Source organism: Phyllostomus discolor, chromosome 2, assembly GCF_004126475.2.
Source record: "Phyllostomus discolor isolate MPI-MPIP mPhyDis1 chromosome 2, mPhyDis1.pri.v3, whole genome shotgun sequence".
NCBI lineage: Eukaryota > Metazoa > Chordata > Mammalia > Chiroptera > Phyllostomidae > Phyllostomus > Phyllostomus discolor.
This window is the reverse complement of record NC_040904.2, coordinates 215,442,274-215,459,919: the sequence shown is the minus strand read 5'-3', so window position 1 is coordinate 215,459,919 and position 17,646 is coordinate 215,442,274. Positions and strand designations below refer to the sequence as shown.

At 67.2% G+C, this 17,646-nt stretch overlaps 1 protein-coding gene across 1 annotated transcript in view; it reads left to right on the top strand.

Annotated features, from left to right (window-relative positions):
• CELSR1 (cadherin EGF LAG seven-pass G-type receptor 1) overlaps positions 1 to 17,646 on the top strand; it is a 93,092-nt gene that overhangs the window by 35,412 nt on the left and 40,034 nt on the right. The window contains 3 exon segments of the mRNA XM_036019754.1: positions 11,067 to 11,289; positions 15,197 to 15,312; positions 15,595 to 15,683. Of these exon segments, the coding sequence (XP_035875647.1) occupies positions 11,067 to 11,289; positions 15,197 to 15,312; positions 15,595 to 15,683 (428 nt within the window).

Below are 17,646 nucleotides of genomic sequence, written 5' to 3'. Positions count from 1 at the left end.
CACAGCCCAGGGGCGGCAAAGGCGTGTGACTGCCTGCCCCATGTCCTCCCCTCCCCTGCCGTCGGCGGCCAGCTGTCCTTCTGTCCTTCCAGCTGTCCTTCCGTCCTTCAGTCGGGTCCCCAGGTCTCTCCCCCACGGCCTCACTCAGCGAGCGTTAACCCCAAGTTCCTGGCTGCACTGGGACTCGGTGGTGAGCGGGAAGGAACACAGGGGACACCCCCGGCCCCCTCCTTCCTTCTTCAGTTTGGGCGGGGGCGGGGAGGGAGCTCTGGTTCTCTGCCCGGAGACCTGGATACCCCCCCACCCGAGGTGTTAGGGGCGCCACGCTGCGAGGGGGTCGCCACGGGGGGGCGGAGGTGTCTGTCCCCTCCTCTCCTTCCCACTCCCGGCGTGGAGCTGGCCTCGGGCCTCTGTGGCAGTGCCGTGGCCCAGGCAGGACCCCCAGGATGGGCCCACCTCGCTCCAGGGAGCCAGCCGTGCGCAGCCCCTGTCCCCCCGCACGGGTCCTGATCGGGTCCCTGCCGCGTGTGCAGGCAGCACACACAGGCCCGATTGGTGGGCCGCCCGAGCTGAGCCGTGCGATCGGCCCTCTCCCTGGCTGGGGCACGTTCGCGGGGCCCGGGAGGGGGAGACCCCTCCAGCACCCCCCCCACCCCCGCTCTGGTGGGGGCCTGGGCTGGGGTCTCACTCGGTCGAGGGTCCCGGCACCGCCTCCTGGGCCGCAGCAGCAGCAGCAGCAGCGGCAGCAGGCCTGGGTCTGGGCGGGGCACACCGAGGCCACCAGGGACCCGCCGATACCCGGGTTCCCAGCAAAGAGGGACTGATCCGTGAACTCCAAAGTTCTCAGGTCTCGTTTTCATCATGGGGGTCATTTCTGGAGAGATGATGAGGGCCGGGAAAGGGCCCGGCGTGTCATCACCAGGAGACCCGCTGGCGTGGCGGGGGGTGGGGGCTGGGGAGCCGGAGCGCCTCGGGCCCTGAGAGGGGGGTGTGTGTCTCCCTCGGAGACGGGCAGACGCAGGCCGATCGCCGCTCCTCGGCCCCTTCCCCTCTCCCTTCCCCTCTCCTTTCCCCTCTCCCTTTGAAGCCCTTGCCTCCCGCTCGGGGGTGATGGAGCCCATTTCTTCCTGCTGAAAGCGGCACTGTCGTCGCGAGGGTCTGATTACGAGCTCCCGGTAAGCCGAGCCGGGGCCTGGCGCTGGGCGGCTTCCTGTGCCGCCGCCGCCGCCCGCCGGGGGTGGGGGGGGGAAGGCAGAGGGAGGGTCCTCGGGCTCAGGGACGCCCCTGGCGGGCTCCTGTGGGGGTCCCAAGTCCACCTGGGCCTCGGGGGTGGGGGGGCAGTTCTGAGGCCCCGGGGAGAGCGGTCCCCGCTCGCCGCCTCCCTCAGAATCCACCGCGGCACCACCCCTGCTCCTGGAAGTTTCCGGAAGGGGTCCCGCCCTCCTTGGGTGCCATCGTCCCTGTCCCTCGAGGCTTCCTGGGGGCCGTGTTTAGGTGTTGGTGGCTCCCCTCTCTCCCAGAGGGTCACTCGCTGACCCTCGGGCTATCCCTCGGGCCTGGGGGGGGTCAGTGGTTAACTGGCCGGTTCCTCACACAGGCCCGAGTACATGTCCTAATGCCTTGGCTGCTCTTGTTGCCACACTGGAGGGGACAGGGCACCCTCCCGTCCCTCTGTCCCTGTCTGTGTGGACCCCGGGGTGGCCGTGGGAGTCCGGCTCCAGCCGGGGCGGACCCCGTGTTCACTGCACGGCTGTGGGTGACACTGCTGAACCCCCCGAGCAGGCCCTGCCCCTCTGTCTCAGGGTGCCGCCCCTCCCTCTGAGGGGACGCAGGTGGGACCTCATCTCGGGCCAGGTGGGCGTCCGCCCACAGGCGAGGCCCCGAGGAGGCGGCAGGCTCCCCGGCATATTCTGCGTGTTGGAGGGGAGACCTGGTGTGGCCCCCACTGGGCAGCGGTCCCCCCCCTCGGTGCCTCCCAGGCATTTACTCTTGAGCTTCTAGACCCCAGGCTGCCCGTCCGCTCCCAGAGGGGTTCCCGGTGACCCCCCCTGCGAACCGCGCTGCCTCTGTGCGCGAAGGGCGGTGTCCCCGGGCTTCCAACCCCCCACCCCGCCCCACTGGACAGACGCTGCGTCACAGTGGGAGCAGCTCAGCTGGGGTGTGACCGGGTCGGGGAGCCCGTGGATCCGTAGCCACTTGGGAGAGTCTCAGCGTGGCCAGCTTAGAGCTCTGTGCCCACTCCCCCAGGAGGGGACGCCCAGCCGTCCGGTGTGAGGGATTCCCTGGGACCCGGGCTGTCCCCCATGGCAGCCTCCCCGGGGCCGAGAACCCCGACCACCCCCCTCCATGGTAACGTGTTTCCCCATCATGTGACCTATGACGGCCTCCCGGGGGCGATCCCAGGCTGGACCCTGTGTGTCCATGTTCCAGATGCCCCGTGGGCTCTGAGCTGCGCCCTCCCCTGTGGAGGGACGGCCCTACGACTGGGGGATGGGAGGCGGCCGGTGCCCGTGTGCCCTGCAGGGTTAAATTAAAGCCCCGCTTCCAAGCATCCGACCTCACGTTGCATCTGGAGCTTCAGCCAGTGAGAGCTCTTCCCGTTCAGAATGGGAGCGTGGCCGAGACTGTAGCTCTAAGGTTCAGGTAAAGCAGGTGCGGAGTCCTGCCCCGGGAACGGGGGCCGCTCAGGTGCCCAGGGCTGCTTCGAGGCCCTTCTCGTGCTGTCTCTGTCGCTCTGGCTCGCTCCTGGCCACTGTGTTTCCCCGGCGCGTCCTTTACGGAGAGGCTGTGGCGTGGATCTGCTCATAGGAGCTCTCCGTGCAGCTCCCCCCCACCCCCCACCCCCAGATCGGGGCTCTGGCCGCATCAGCACGTTCTCCCCCCACCCCCCGCTGGGCAGTGTGCACAGGACAGCTGGCTGCCTCGGGGGGCCAGGTCGAACCCCAGAGCGACCTGCGTTTCTCCCCGGGGCTCTGGGAGCTCCCCAGGCTGCTGCATCGGGGGCCACAGACGTGGGGGCTGGAGGTGCGGAGACTGACTCTCCCTGGGTCCGGGGGGCCGGAAGGCCAAAATGAGGACGTGGGCTCGCCCGTGCTCTGCCCCCCCCCCCCCCCCGGAGGCTCCAGCGGACCGTCGTCCCACTGGCCCCTTCCCAGCTTCGGTGGCCCCGGGTGATCCTCGGGTCCCTGGCGTTGGCGGCGGGCCGGTCCCTGCCTGTGTCCTCACACGGAGTCTCCTCCTCGTCTGGGTCCTCTCAGAGTCCCCGCTTCCGCCGGTCACTGCACCGGGCCCCCCGCCCCCCACCCAGTATAGTCTCGTTTTCACTTGATCCCGTCGGCGAGAGCCTGCTTCCAAATAAGGTCGCACGCAGTCACCGGCACCGGCGCTCAGGCCTGGGACGTGCGGTTTTGGGGACCCAGGGTCACCAGCTCCAGGCTCTGCTGGACAGCGGCCGCTTCTTGTCAGCCAGCTTGTCCAGCACCTGTCCATCCCGGCCAGGGGACACAACCGGGTGGGGACAGGTTTCTCTGGAGGCACAGGAGAGGCTGGGGGTAACCCAGCCGGGTCACCCACACCAGGGTCCTTTCCCTTGTGTGGACGGGTGACCGTCTCCCTGCGACTGCCCCGGGCAGGGCCGAGACAGCTGTTGGGGGGAGCCGGCGGTGACGAGGGCCACTCGCTGGGCTGCCCTCGTGACCCTGGGTGGTGAGTAAGGTAGGGAGCGGGTCTCCTCCTTCCTGGACGTGGGTCTGGCCCGAGCTGCCCGCCCGCCCTCCCCCGGGCAGGAAGGGGAGTGAGCACGGCGGGGGGCTGAGCCGCGGCCTGCAGCCGGCGGTGGGGGTGTCGGTTAGCATTCCAGCCGCGTCGGGACACGTTGCTGTTTGAGAGCTGGCTCGGTTCCCCTCCTGAGCGATGACGTGGGGAGGGGGCGCCCCCCCCAGCCTGGAGGCACAGCTGCTGGGTCCCCGCCCCCACCCCCAAGGTTGTCTTTGCCCGCCCAGCAGGAGCGAGCCCAGAACCTTGCCCCCCCACCCCTGCCCCCCACCCGACTCTGTTCTCCTGGGTTGGAAATCCTTCAGGGCCACCATGTAGGTGACTCGGGGGCTGGTGGTTTTCCGTCCCCCCCCCCACCTTGCTGTGAGCGAGAGGAGCGGGAGGGTGGGCCGAGACCCCTGTGCGGAAAGGACGGGTCCCGGTGCGGTGGGGGCTGCGGCTGGCCGGCCGGGACCCTCTGCAGTGAGCGCCCGCAGGTGAAACTGCACACGGCTCATCCAGGTGAGCGGCGGGTCCAGCCCTCAGACCCGCGGGGCCTCCTGTAGAAACTGCCAAACTGCGGGCTTTTCTTTCTGCTGGAATGCACTTTTTATTTATATTTTTAAAATGGGTGTGTCTGGGGTTCTGGGAATTGGGTCCAAGGACAATGTTGAAGTCACGGTGAGGCGGCCCCACCCGGGACCAGCCTGCGAGGGCCCGGCTTCCGCCTTCCCCCCTCCCCGGGCAGGTGGGGCGCGGTGGTGGGGGCGGGGGCTTGGTGGTCCGGGAGGGGAGGGCCCGGCAGGTGTCTGGGCTCCCCGGGTGGTGAGAAAGTCAAACAAAGTGAGGAGGAGAGGTGTGACCGGGAGCTGGGGGAGGCGGGAGGGAAGGGGGGTGGCTCCAGCCTCAGGAGTCTGTGGTGACGTGTCCCAGGTGCCTGGGGCTCAGCGTGGGGCTTCACAGAATTCGCTCGCAGCTTCTGGACGCTGGCCTCTTCCACGCCCAGGGGAGCTCCAGGGCAAGAAACACAGCTCCCGCCCTCCGGGAGGGGGTACAGCCAGGGAAACTGAGGCACTGCTTAGGAGCTTCCCCGAAAATCTCCGTCCCGGGCAGTGGCGTGGTGGGGGGAAGGGCAGGGACGCTGAGGCCCCCCGGGGGGGGTTGGGGACGGACAGAGGACCGCTGGGCACCTTGTCGGTGCTGGGTCACTAGGGACGCAGCCGCCCCTCTCAGGCACCCTGCAGGGTCCCCACCCCCACTGGAGAGGGTCCCGGCGGCGGCCACGGTGTGTCTCTGTGAGGGCGGAGACCCCAGCCAGCGGGCTCAGCTCCAGAGTGGGGACCGGCTCCCGCAAGGTGGGGCGGTCTTCGGGCCGCTGTGGTTGGCAGTGTCCCGGGCCCTCCACGCCGCTCCCCGTGCGTCCCGCTCGGTACTCCCGCCTGAACCAAGGGCGCCGGCCGCCCGAGGTTCCCACGGCCTTCGGAAATGCGGGTTTTTCTGGTTCCAGCCTCTTAGCTGTTTCTCAGGACTGGGAGGCGATTGTCTCCTTGCTGAAGAACACGAGCCATCAAGCCTGCACAGCCCTTCCCCTCCCCAGTCCTCCCAGTGTCCCCCCGCCCCACAGTGCAGGGTGCTCAGCCCGGCTGTGCGCCCCCGTCTGCCCGGCCCCCGTCTCTGTCCCCCCCACCCCACCCCTCCTTCCACAGACATCCCTGGGCAGCCCGGCTGTGAGGCCCCCGCCCAGGGACTGTGTTTCATCCCGGTTCCTTCACCTGTGAAGAATTTTTTTTTGTTGTGGGTTCTGTTCTCGGCGCCGGGCCTGTGTCCCTGTTCCTGAGGTGGGGGTGTGTGGCCGGGCCGGGCCACTGGGATTGGCCGGCGGGGCTCGGCCGGCACGCCTGTGCTCCGCCCGTGACCCTGTGTCGTCGGTGGTCATGCGTGTGAGCCGTGGGCTCGAGTCCTGTGGGGGCGGGGACTTCTCCCGGGGCCTTGACGCCTCAGACCGAGGGCCTGTGTCTCTGACACTGGCCTGGGGGCCCTGGGCAGTGGGACGGTGTCCCCTCACCCCCAAGCCTGGCGCAGGACAGGTGTCCAGTGACGGGGACGGGGGTGAGGCCTTGGGGGTTGGCTGCTGGCAGCTTCTGTTCTGCAGAGAGGACTTCTTTGTGATGGGGGGGGGGGGCGCACGTTTCCCGTGGGGTTCTGCCGGAGCGGCCCGTCTGTCATCCTCAGGGCTGCGGCGTGCCGCGTGCATTATTCAGCCAGGCTATCGGTTGGCCCCGGGGAACCGGATCCCGGCGTGGGGGGGGGGCCCGGTACTGGGGGTGAGGGGGCGCAGGGGGAGAGCGGGATTTTCCTCCAAGTTCCGGATGACTCGGGAGCGAGCGTTCGGCCCCAGGCAGGGTGCTGGGACACGGGGAGGAGGAGCCCAAGTTCACTGAGAAGGGGAGTCCCTGGGGAGAGAAAGTGGAATCCTGATAGTGACCAGCGCCTCTGAGAACGCCGATGTCATTCAAGTCGTGTTTCTCGTGCGGGTGGCGTAACCCGAACTGCAGATGCGGGGCTCGCTGGGCGCGGCCCAAATCACTCACCTCCGATAAGGCGCGTTTAAGAATCTGGAACTGCTGTGTTCTGTCTCTTCCCGACCCCTCGCCCAGCGGTACCACGTGGGCAGTTGGACGTGGGCTGGGATGGGGGAGGGGGAGGGGCCCCATGGACATGCCCATGAACCTCAAATCAGGGTGCCCCTGCCCACCCTGCCGGGCTGGCTGGTAGGACTCCCCAGCACAGCACTGCCTGAAATATGTACATTCAAGGGAAAATGGAAGCCGGTTAGTGGGCAGCTCGAACCAAGCCGGGGCAGGCTCTCTGGACTCGGCAGGAACCCGCCCCCCTCTGGTCAGGTGCCCACCCGCGCCTGGGCCCCGAGTGAAGAAGGCTCCAGAACCCGGATGCGAGACCCTCGCCCAGCTGGCCCAGCCCACCCGAAACCCAGACGCCCCGGGTTCTCCCTGCCTTTTATTAAAAGGGCGTGTTTGACTGCAGAATTCTTCGCCTATTACATCAACTCGTTTCCAACCGTAAATGAATCAAATGCACGAATTATGTCGGTTTTATGGTTTCATACAGCTTTCATTGTTGGCTTGGAGTTGGGGATCCTGGCGCGTTATGACCTCACTTCACAGGCACCCAGCCCATCGGGTCCTGCCGGGTGCTGGGCAGTCATCGGCGGCCCCACTGTGTGCCGGGCCGTCATGCGTGCCCTCCACGTGGAGGGTGACCCTTAGGTGCTCCCTGTACACCCAATCGCCTCGGATCTGGCCCCCAGACGGCCCCGGCCCCCAGACAGACCCGGCCCCAGTCCCGGCCCCAGAGCCTGGGGGATACCTGCTAAGCAGGGACGGCCGCACCCGATGTGCAGTCCTGGAGCTGGGACTGGCTCTCTGCAGAGGGGAGACCCTGGGCCCGTCGGAGTCTGCCCTGGGCCCCTGGGCGGCTCCGGCCGGTGGGCAGAGCCTGCAGAAGCAGCAAGTCAGGCACAGGGGAGCCACCCACCGAGGCCCGGAGACACGACCAGAGGAGGATCCCCACGGGGTCCTCATGGTCGGTAGTTGTGAGCCCCTGCATTGGCTCAGTGGACCCCCGTCCCCCGCTCTTCGGACCCTGTGTCTGGCGTGCAGGGTTGGCGAATGTAGGCTGGCCGGGCAGGTGGCTGAGGGCCGGCCGGCCCCGGGGCAGAGGGGCGTCTGCATGGAGCGGAGGGCTGACCCTTGGCCAGGCCGGCCGGGCCAGCCTTCCCCAGAGCTCCGTCCCATGTGACCGGCCAGCCAGCGGGTGTGTGAGGCGCTGGGCAGCTGGCGGGGGGGGGGGGCAGGGGCCCGAGAGGAGGTGTCCGTGGCCTTGAGGGGGGTGGAGGTGTGGACCCAGGTGCAGGCTCCCTCGCTGCCGCCCTGGACAGGTGGTGACCCTCCTCCAGGTGGGACACCCCGAAGGGAACGGAGGGGAAGATCGGGTGTGAGGTCCGGGCTGTAGGGGAGCAAACAAGGGGAGAAGTGGGTGGCTGTGGCCGTGGCCATGGGGGCTGCCCGAGGCCAGCTGCACCCCATACTGGCCCGGGTGGAGGGTGCAAAGAGCTGGGTAAGAGCTCGTCCCCAGGGCAGAGAGCCCGGAGCCTGGCCAGTAGTGGCTCTGGCTGCGGGGACACAGCCCCCCAGGGTCACACGTCGCTGCACGGTGGGTCCCAGTGTGTGCAGCCGCCAGTCTTTTCCATGGATATAATTTTAGGGCGGACACCGTGGGCCCTGTGGTGTGTGAGCGCTACCCCACGTCTGTGTCCGGAGCCTCGGGACAGACTTCACCTGGGAGCAGGGTCTTCCCGGGTGTAAGGAGTTAGGCTGTCGAGATGGAGTCAGCGATCGGGGTCCGTACAGAGAGAGGAGAAGGACGTTCGGGACCAAGGGCAGACGTGTGTGACAATGGAGGCAGAGACCAGAGGGTGCGGCCACAAGCCGGCCGCACTCGGGGACCCCCAGGGCCGGAGGAGGAGGCAGGAAGGACTCGTCCCCAGAGCGTCAGGGGGAGCCTGGCCCCTCTGCCCCCTGACGCTGGGCTTCTGGCCCCAGACTGAGGGAGAACGGACGTCTGCCGTGGGTGTCCCTGGTGTGTGGGGTCTTCCGTGCAGCAGCTGTAGGAGACCGTACAACTGTCCTACCGGAAATGAAACAAAAGTGACTTTAGAGTTGAAACAAAACCAGCGCCCGCTGCATGGAGACTCAGGTGGTGTCTGCAGCTCATCGGAGGCAGCAGGGTCCTCGGACGGTGGGAAGGATGGTGGCCCGTGTCCTCAGGGCAGCGGGTGGCTGTAGGGGCCGGGAGGCAGGGCCCCCACGTGGCTGAGGCTGACCGAGTCCCCCCACCCCCGATGTTCCCCGTTCACGACGAGGTCCCCCTGCACCCCTGGGAACTGCGTTTGGAAGCAGGGACACCAGCAGCAAAGTCAGATTCAGATTCTTCCGGACAACGAAGAGCTCGCTCACTGGGCGTGCGGGGGGAAGGGGGCCACCTTCCTCTGGGCTGTGGCCACAGGTGGCCTTTCGAGGACGTGGTGGAGGCCAGGTGGGGCCGGGGAGCCTCCGAAGCATAGGGGAGAGGTGGGGGGGAGTCCAGGCTTCCCGGTCACCCCCCCCCCCCGAAGGCAGAGCTGGCGCGGCAGCAGCAGCCAGCGTGGGGGCGTCACGTCCGTTCAGGTGCACGTCGGACGCTCTGGATCGGAGCCCGGGTGGTACGTCCTGGAACGCTGGAGGGTGGGGCGCATGGGAAGGGCTCGGCTGGCCTCCCTTTGTTTGCCGTCACGGTTTGGGGAGCACGCCCCACCCCGTCTTTTCACGGTGGCTTTAGTTTTCCAGCCTTCGCTGTGCTTGGCCACCGACAGGCCGGGCAGACACTCCCGAATGTCACCGATATTGTGAGAGCGGAGATTAGAGGGCTTGGAGCAGGCGAGGGCGTTGGAAGTTAATGCTCGGATTGGAAGAAGGCAGGAGAAGGGGCCAGGGGGACTGGTTCTGGTTCATGTGTGTGTGTGTGGGGGGGGAGCATGTGGGTGTGCATGTGTGTGCGTGTGTGTGACTGAGTGTGGATGAGGAGGGTTCAGTACTTGTGTCAGACACACGGTAGAAAAGCGAGCACAGCCGTTCCCGGGCACTCCAGGGAAAGGGAACGGGAGCTGCCCATAAAACTCGGAGTGGTGAGCCCTGGCTGGCATAGCTCAGTGGATTGAGCGCGGGCTGGGAACCAAAGTGTCCCAGGTTCGATTCCCAGCCAGGGTACATTCCTGGGTTGCAGGCCATAACCCCCAGCAACCGCACATTGATGTTTCTCTCTCTCTCTCTCTATCTCCCTACCTTCCCTCTCTAAAAATAAATAAATAAAATATGAAAAAAAAAACAAAAAAAAACTCGGAGTGGTGGTGCCGGACCTCATCGAACACAAATGCAAATAAGACTCCTCCGAGGTTCTTGTGGTTCCTGCCGAGCCCTCTGGGGACCGGCCGTCCCCGGAGGGTGTGCATGCTGGGCGGGGTCAACGTGGAGACCCCCCCCCCCGAGGCCTTTGCGTCCGTGCCCCGTGACCTTTCTCACGGGAGATTTCCTGGAGATGCTCGCAGGACGGGTGCTGGGATGTTATCTGGAGTGAAAGGGAGCTGGAAACCGTCAGCCACGGACCAGGTCACACGGCGACTGCGGCTTTCACGGGCGCTCCTGACGGCACCCGACGTGGCCTTTAAAGGGGAAAGGGACCCGTGCGCCGACCACAGGACCCAGGGTCCGGCGCTGGGCAGGTGCCAGGCCGGTTCCCTGCGGGATGAGGGAATACTTTTGTTTTAAAACACATTCATTTAAAAGTCAGCAGCTGGCCAGGAGTGTCCACCAAGGCGCTGGTGAATTTCTGGTTGTCGGAGCTGCTGGTGGTCAGCAGGCCTGCGAGGGTCTGGCGGGTCCGCCCTGTGTGGGTGGGGGCCGGCTCAGGACCCATGGGCTAGCCCAGGGGCCCTCCCCACTGACAGTCCTGAGCGCCCTGGGGCCGACAGGCCTCGGGGGCCGAGGGGGTCTGCGTAGGCTGCCTGACCATTCTGTGCGGAAGCTCCTGGAACCCTCCCGTCACCGAGGGATCAGGCTCCAGGGAGGACACTGGGGCACAGTGGAGCCTGCCGTTGGCGAGCTCACGGGCCGGCGGGAGAGACGGGTGTGACCAAAACAGACCGGAGTCCAGCCGGGCGGCGGGGCTGTGCTCTGGAGGCGGCCAGGAGGAGGCCCAGGGCGCCATGTGACGCGGGCCAGCATGCTGTAGGGACTCGGCCACGGCTCTCAGGCGCCCGGCGGTTGCGGTGGGCACGGGCATGGGGAGGGAGTGCCCGGCTCGGCCAGCATGGTGGGGTCGGGTGCCAAGAAGGGCCCCATGCCGCACGTTTCTCTGCCCCCCCCACCCCGCCCCCGAGAACGGGGACCCCAGCAGGCCTGGGGCAGGGGCAGGGCTGGTGTGGCTCGGTCACCTGACAAATCCAGGGGGTGCTCATGGGGAACCCACAGACCCTCACTCGCCCTCAGATCACCCCCCGGAGCTGGGGGCCGTGGTTCCCGTGGAGAGGCGGGTCCCGGGGTGGCCAGCCCCGCCTGCTGTGTCCCCGAGGCGACCGCCCATCGGGAGCCTCACCGCGTGGTTTCTCTCAGCAGCGGGTCTGCAGCCGCCTCCCGGGGCCCGGGACGGTCCGCTGCCCCCTCTGGCCGCCCAGTGACCCCTGCCCCTCCCTCCCGCAGGCGAGCACTGTGAGGTGGACGTGCGCTCCGGCCGCTGCGCCCACGGCGTCTGCAAGAACGGGGGCACCTGCGTGAACCTGCTCATCGGGGGCTTCCACTGCGTGTGCCCCCCCGGCGACTTCGAGAGGCCCTACTGCGAGGTGACCACCCGCAGCTTCCCGCCCCGGTCCTTCGTCACCTTCCGCGGCCTGCGGCAGCGCTTCCACTTCAGCGTCTCGCTCGCGTGAGTGCGCCCCCCCCGCCCCCCTCCCCCCACCGGTGCCCGCGGGGCTGCGTCTCCTCCCCCGAGGGAGTTCAGGTTCCGTTTAACTTCTGCCGACCTGCCATTCCCGGTTAAAAAGTTCCTGCCGGGTTTAGTAACTTAGTAGACAGAGTGGGCAGCTTTACGTTTGGTCATTCGTGCCAGCGTCCAGGGGGACCCTTGAGGGACACAGTCTCCCGCGGGGGACGCTGTGTCCTGTGTCCCTCCCAGGGGCGCCCCGGGCCCCTGCTGCCCCTTTCCCCGCTGCCCTCCGGAGATCAGGGCATCGCAGGCGGGATGGAGCAGGCTCCTCTTCGGGGGGGCCCCACCCCTGAAAAAAGGTGGTGCAGCACCACCAACTGGCCCTGTCGAGTGCTTGTGTGAATAGTCCTCAAGCCTGGCTCTCTGGGGGAGTGGTGGGGTGCACCGCCGTCACCCCGAAACCCCAGCAGAGCCAGCAGGGGGCGCTGGCTTGACTCCAGGGAAAGGGCGGAGGGGAAATGCGGGGCGCGTCCAGGGGCGGCACAGGCTGTGCGTGGGGGCGCCCTCAGTTTACCAGGTACCCGTCACACGGGGGGTGGGCCTCTGGCCGAGGAGAATCAGAACCTCCTCCAGAAGTGTCCCTGGGGGCTTCGAATGGAGCAGGAGAGACCCTCGAAGTCCGTGCTGAGGGGAGGGGCCCCCCGAGGCAGACGGAGCCCAGGGGCGGCTGAGGAGACTCGGGGGGCATGGACAGGCCTGCCCGGGGAGCCCCAGTGGACCTCGGAGCCAGCTCCTCGGGCTGTGCCGACGCCCCGGCTCGCCGACCTGTCCGAGTGCACATCCCCCGGTTGCCCTGCCCTCGGCAGGTCCCAGGGGAGCCCCCGGGTCCGGCCCGGTCTGCAGAGTGGCCCGACCCGAGGCGGCAGGGCCATCCTGGTCCTCTCCCCTCCTCCCCCTCACTGTCCAGTTGGCGGGCCTCAAGTCCCCGGACCTCTTGTCTCCCACATCCGGGCCCTTCTCTCCTTCCTAGCGCCTGGCACTCGGCCACTCCCGCTGCCCCCTCTCCCTGTCTCCCTGGTGACTCCTGGTGGGGCAGCGCTGGGGTCCCCTGCTCTCAGCCCGTGAGGTGTGTCTCCGCCAGCCGGGCTGCTGGCCCGCCCGCTGCCCAGGGAGAAGCCCAGACTCCTTCAGGGGCGCGGGGCCCTCCATGGTCTGACCCCCGGTGCCCGCTGATTCTGGCGCCTGGCCCTCTGGGATGGGGTTGCCTCACTGCCTTCTTGGTCCCCCGACCTGCCCAGCCTTGAAAGGCCACTTCCTCTCCCCGCTCCAGCCTGCCCAGCCCTCCCTGCTGCTTCCTTCAGGAAGCCCTCCTGACCCGGGCCGGCAAGGCCTGCATTCCAGCTACGGCGGGACGGCCCGGTCACCGCCCGCATGTCCACCGCCCCCGGCCCCTGCCACCCTTGCTTGTACAGGGCCAGGCCTCCCGCGCCCCCCGACCGTCCGCACAGGCCCTGCCACGGTCGGCGTCCAGGGGGTTTCCGCGTCGTGGCCGGGATCCGCCTGGGACCGGTGGGGGCGGGAGGCCGTGCCGACGTCCTGGGCCTGACCTTCGCCCTGGTTGTCAGGTTACTGGATGGCACTAAAGTCTCCAGAGCAGATGCCCATGCTTTCTGAAACCGTTGTTTAAGTGGCCACGGGGGGTCCCTGGCCGCCAGCTGCAGGCTCCCGGAGGGAGAGCTGGGCCTGCTGCTGCCCCCACACTGAGGTCTGGCCGTCTGTCCCTGCCTGGCCCTGGTGGGCTCCTCAGGGGTCTTCCCTCCTGTGTCCCCACAACCCCGGCCCCAGGGCCCGGCAGTCTGCCCTGCAAGGTGGAGGCGCCCCGGTGCCGGAGGTGGGCAGGCCCACGGCAAACCTGCCGGAAACAGAGGAAGTGTGTGGACTCCAGGCTCAGAGAGAAACTAAAAAATAAAACGTTTAATTAAATGTCCACGTGACATCACGTTCTGTCTGCTTGCTGGTCAAACAGTATTTTTAGAAGCTTTTGTGTGGCGGCAATTTATGGACATTTTCCAGGACAAGTGGTGGTGGCCAGGACGTCAGGGCCACCGCAGAACCATGAGCGTTTTGTAGGGAAATGCCCTCAAAGCAAAGTCACAGGCCCCGGGAAGTGGTACAGCTGCACCCGGGGCGGGGCGGGGCGGGCGGCCCTGGGGGGGCGCTGGAGGGAGGGGGCCCATGCCTCCACAGGGGCGTACCCACCGCACCGTGAGAAAGGTGGGTCGGGGCGCCCGCCCGCCACCGCTTTTGTTTCGGGCGGCTCGTTTCTCCCGCGGCTTCTCCCCTTTCCAGCCTCTGTTTGCCCAGCGCCCCCACGCTCCCAGCGGCCCCTGCGCCCCTCCTCCCCGCCCCAAGCTTTGTTCTCTCCCTCCTCGGCCCCCGCCCTCGGGCTCTGTTTCCCGCTCCCCACCTCTGGCTCTGCGGAGACCCTCCCTGGGCCCTGGGCCCTGGGCCCATTCCTGAGCGCGGGTCTCCTACGGGTCCCTGCCGTCTGGGGCTGCCCTGCGGCGGGGCCACTGGGCAGGCCGGCTCCCACCCTGGTCCACAGTGGGGGACCGACAGCGGTGGGGCCCGCCAGAGAGAATGGGGTGGGGGGACCCGGCGAGGCGCCGTTCTCTGGACGCGAGCCTGCTGCTGAGTGGGACCCTCTCACTCCACCCCCTTTCCCGCCGCCCGCATGCCCCTCGCCCAGAGCCCCGAGTTCTCGGTGCGGGAGTTTTTCTCGAGTTTGTCATCGGCTCTGCCGCGTTCCACACGGAGCTGTGGCTTGGCCGTCCCTCCAGGCTGAGGTCCCCCCAGGCTGAGGCCCGGCGCCCGAGCCGGTCCCGGCAGACTCCGGGGTCACCCAGCCCCGAACCAGAGCGGAGCGTTTCCCCCACTTCCTCTCCGACGAGACAGGCAGCCGGCTCACTCAGGAGACGCCCAGGTTCCCTCGGGAGGTCTGGCAGGTTCTCTGTGACAGGGCCGTCGGAGGGTGCGCGGTGGCCCCGGGTGCCTGGACCACCCCCCAACCCCGTCAGGGACCCGCGGGTCTGACTGGCCGGCTGCCCCAGGACCGCGGGGGTGGGAGAGGGGCGTCTGAGACTTTTCTCTCCCGCCAGCGCGAGGGGTTTTACTCTCTGGAGGCACAGGGTCTGACAAGCCTGCCCGTTCTCGCACCTGCCCGCCCCGGCCTTCCTCCCCGTCTGCCCAGCACACACCCCGAGCCCTCATGTGGACGTGGACGGGGTCCTGCTCTGGGGCCTGGGGCGCAGCGGGAGCGAGGGCCACCCCCTCCCCTTCAGGGCCACGTGTCCTCAGACACAAGCAAATAGGGGCTGTTTCAGAAGTGTGCTGAGCGGTGGGACAGACTGATGAGTTGGGGGATGCCGGTTAGATATGAGCAGTGGGGGGGGTCGCGCTGGGGGGACCCTGAGAGGCCTGCAGAGCTGGGGGCCCTGGGGCAGGGAGCGCGCAGTGTGTGCAGCGGCTGCAGGGTGGTGGCGGGGACCACGGCCCTGCGTCTGCCACGTGGGGTCTGCGTCCCGTGGCCGAAGGTGGCCCGTGTGTGTGTTCTGTCCACACGTCTCTGACGGGCAGGGAGGCTTTCTAGAACGTGGCCCAAACGTGGCCCTTCCACGTGGCCTTGGCCGTGGTGACCACAGCCGCCCACACAGCCTGGCTCGCCTCCCCCAGAGACGAGTGTCGCTCCGAGCAGGTTATTATGGGCTGTCGGCGCGTGGCGGGCAGAAGGAGCCTGGGACCCGCCTGCCCTGCTGCGTGCGGCCCTGGCTCTCGCCCCCACCCCCCTCCCCCAGGGGCCACCCGCAGCCCCCCGTGACGCACTCCCTGCCCGCCCCCCTGCCGGCAGGTTCGCCACCCGGGAGAGGAACGCGCTGCTGCTGTACAACGGCCGCTTCAACGAGAAGCACGACTTCATCGCCCTGGAGGTCGTGGAGGAGCAGGTGCAGCTCACCTTCTCGGCAGGTAGGGCCCCTCCACGCGGGAACCCGGGTTCCCACGTCCACACCCAGGACCCGCCGGGGCGAGGACCCGGGACGCACACAGAGGTGTCCGCTGCGGTGTCGTCGGGGGTGCTGACCCGGCGGGAGGCTCGGTCCGGGTGTCCGGAGCCGGGGCCTGGGGGGGAGGGGAGACACGTCCGGAGCCACCAGCATGGCGTCCCGGTTGTGAGGACTCGCACTCGGGCTGTCTGGGGGGCCCGGGGGGCTGCTGACCTCTGCCTTCTCTCTGGCCCCCACCCCGCAGGCGAGACCAGGACCACGGTGGCACCGCAGGTCCCCGGGGGCGTCAGCGACGGGCGCTGGCACTCCGTGCAGCTGCAGTACTACAACAAGGTAGGATGGGGGCTCCCTCCCCCCTCCTCTGACCTCATCCTCCGAAACGGGAAAAATGCGGGTGGAGAAGTCCCTGAGGGAGGGAGTGTTTGTTGGGGGTCTGTGCGAACCTGCCCGGGTGTGGTGCTGGGCGGGGCCCACCCCAGGGCGCCCCAGGGAGCAGAGTTGTCGGGGACAGGACCAGAGAGCGCCCGGCCAGATGGAGGGCGCGTGGGGGTCGGGCGTCTCTCCGGGAAGGTGTTCCCGGAGGCGGGCAGCCTGCACAAGCCTGTCAGGGCCCCTGGTCCCACACAGAGGGAGCCGCAGAGCCCCGACCCACACCCACCCATGGAGCTGATTTGGGGTCATCCCCCCGTCAGAGATGTGCGTTTTGCTGGAGGCTGTTGTGAAAGACGGGTGGACAGTCCTCCCAGCAGTCTGTTCATGGGTGAATGCTCCGGGGGCTGAGGGGCCTGTGTCAGCCACTGGGGGTGCTTCTTCACCCCGGGAACTCGGGCGTGGCCGGGACCTGGGCCTGTCGGGGGTCTGTCCTGTCCCACTGCCTGGCCGGTCCCTGCTGGTCCCTTCCCCTCCCCCCCACCCTCCCCGCCCTGGCACGGGCCAGGCCCAGGGACAGCTGTGTGGCTGTGTTCTTTGTCATAGGGCCCCAAAGTGCCTGACCTTGGATGTGTCTGGAAAGGTGGAAAGTGGCTGTTAGTAGCGAGTAACAGGAATGTTCTTTTTCTCCCCAAAACGGTGACAATGGAAGCAGCTGTAATGGCCGTTTTTCACAGGAGTGGGTGCACGGCTGTCTCGTGGAGTCAGCTTCTAGAAACTAGCCGAGCACATTGGCTAGGACGCAGGCCGTGCACTAGTGGTGGCCCCCGGGACCGCCACACCCCCGCCTTCGCCGCTGTGGGGCTGTGGGCTGTCTTCCGACTCCTCCCGGCCCTTGGCTTCTCACCGGCTTGCTTCCAGTTTGCCTCTGTCGGCGGCTCCCACGGGCCCCTGGGTGATGCAGAGCCCCATTAGGCAGCATTCCCGTTGACATGGTGCTCAGATTGTTGGCTGTTGGGCCCGCAGCTCAGCTTTGGCTAAAAGAACACAGGTCCAAGAGCCAGGCTTTTGTCCTGGCTGGTGTGGCTCAGTGGACTGAGCACCAGCCTATGAACCAAAGGGTTGCTGGTTCGATTCCCGGTCAGGGCACATGCCTGGGTTTCCTGCCAGGTCCCTGGTCGGGGGGCGTGTGAGAGGCAACCACATGTGGATGTTTCTTTCCCTCGCTTTCTCCTTCCCTTCCCCTCTCTCTGGAAATAAATATTAAAAAAAGAAAGAAAGAAGAGCCAGCCTTTTGACAGCAGCCCCCGCATCCTTTTATCAGCACTCCTCTGCTTTGTGGCGCAAACAGCCGTTTCGTGCTCATCTTGTCCTTTCCCTGCGCCAGCCCTGGAGTCGGCCATTTGTCCGCAGAACTCTGGGTTCTCGCAGGGGAGAACGGTGCTCAGAAACTGAGGCACCGGGGTGTGGGGTGCTCACCACTGGGGTGTCCTGTGCCCGGTCTCTCTCCCTCACTGGGCAGAGCCAGCACACGTGCACGTATGAACGTGTGTACGTGTGTATGTGTAAGCATGTGTACACACATTCATGTACACACACAGACTGAAATTCGCATTTATTTCTATCTCTGATTGTTGGAAACCGTGAATTCCATGTAACACTACGGAGTTCCTTCTAGCTTTATGCCCCCAATATTTGTAATTCTTTCCTCGTTCAGTATCAAACCTTGTGCCTGTCGCCCTCAGCGCAGTTACTTCTTTTTTCAGTCGTCACCCCTTAAACCACTCCCCGCCACCAGGTTGCAGCCTCCCTCGGCCCCGCCCTCAGCCCCCCCAGCTCCCCTCTCCCCAGCTGTCCTCCTCATGCAACCCCAGGGGGGTAAGCTGCCGCCTCAGGGGGTGTTGGGAATCGAAGGCCTGATGGAGAT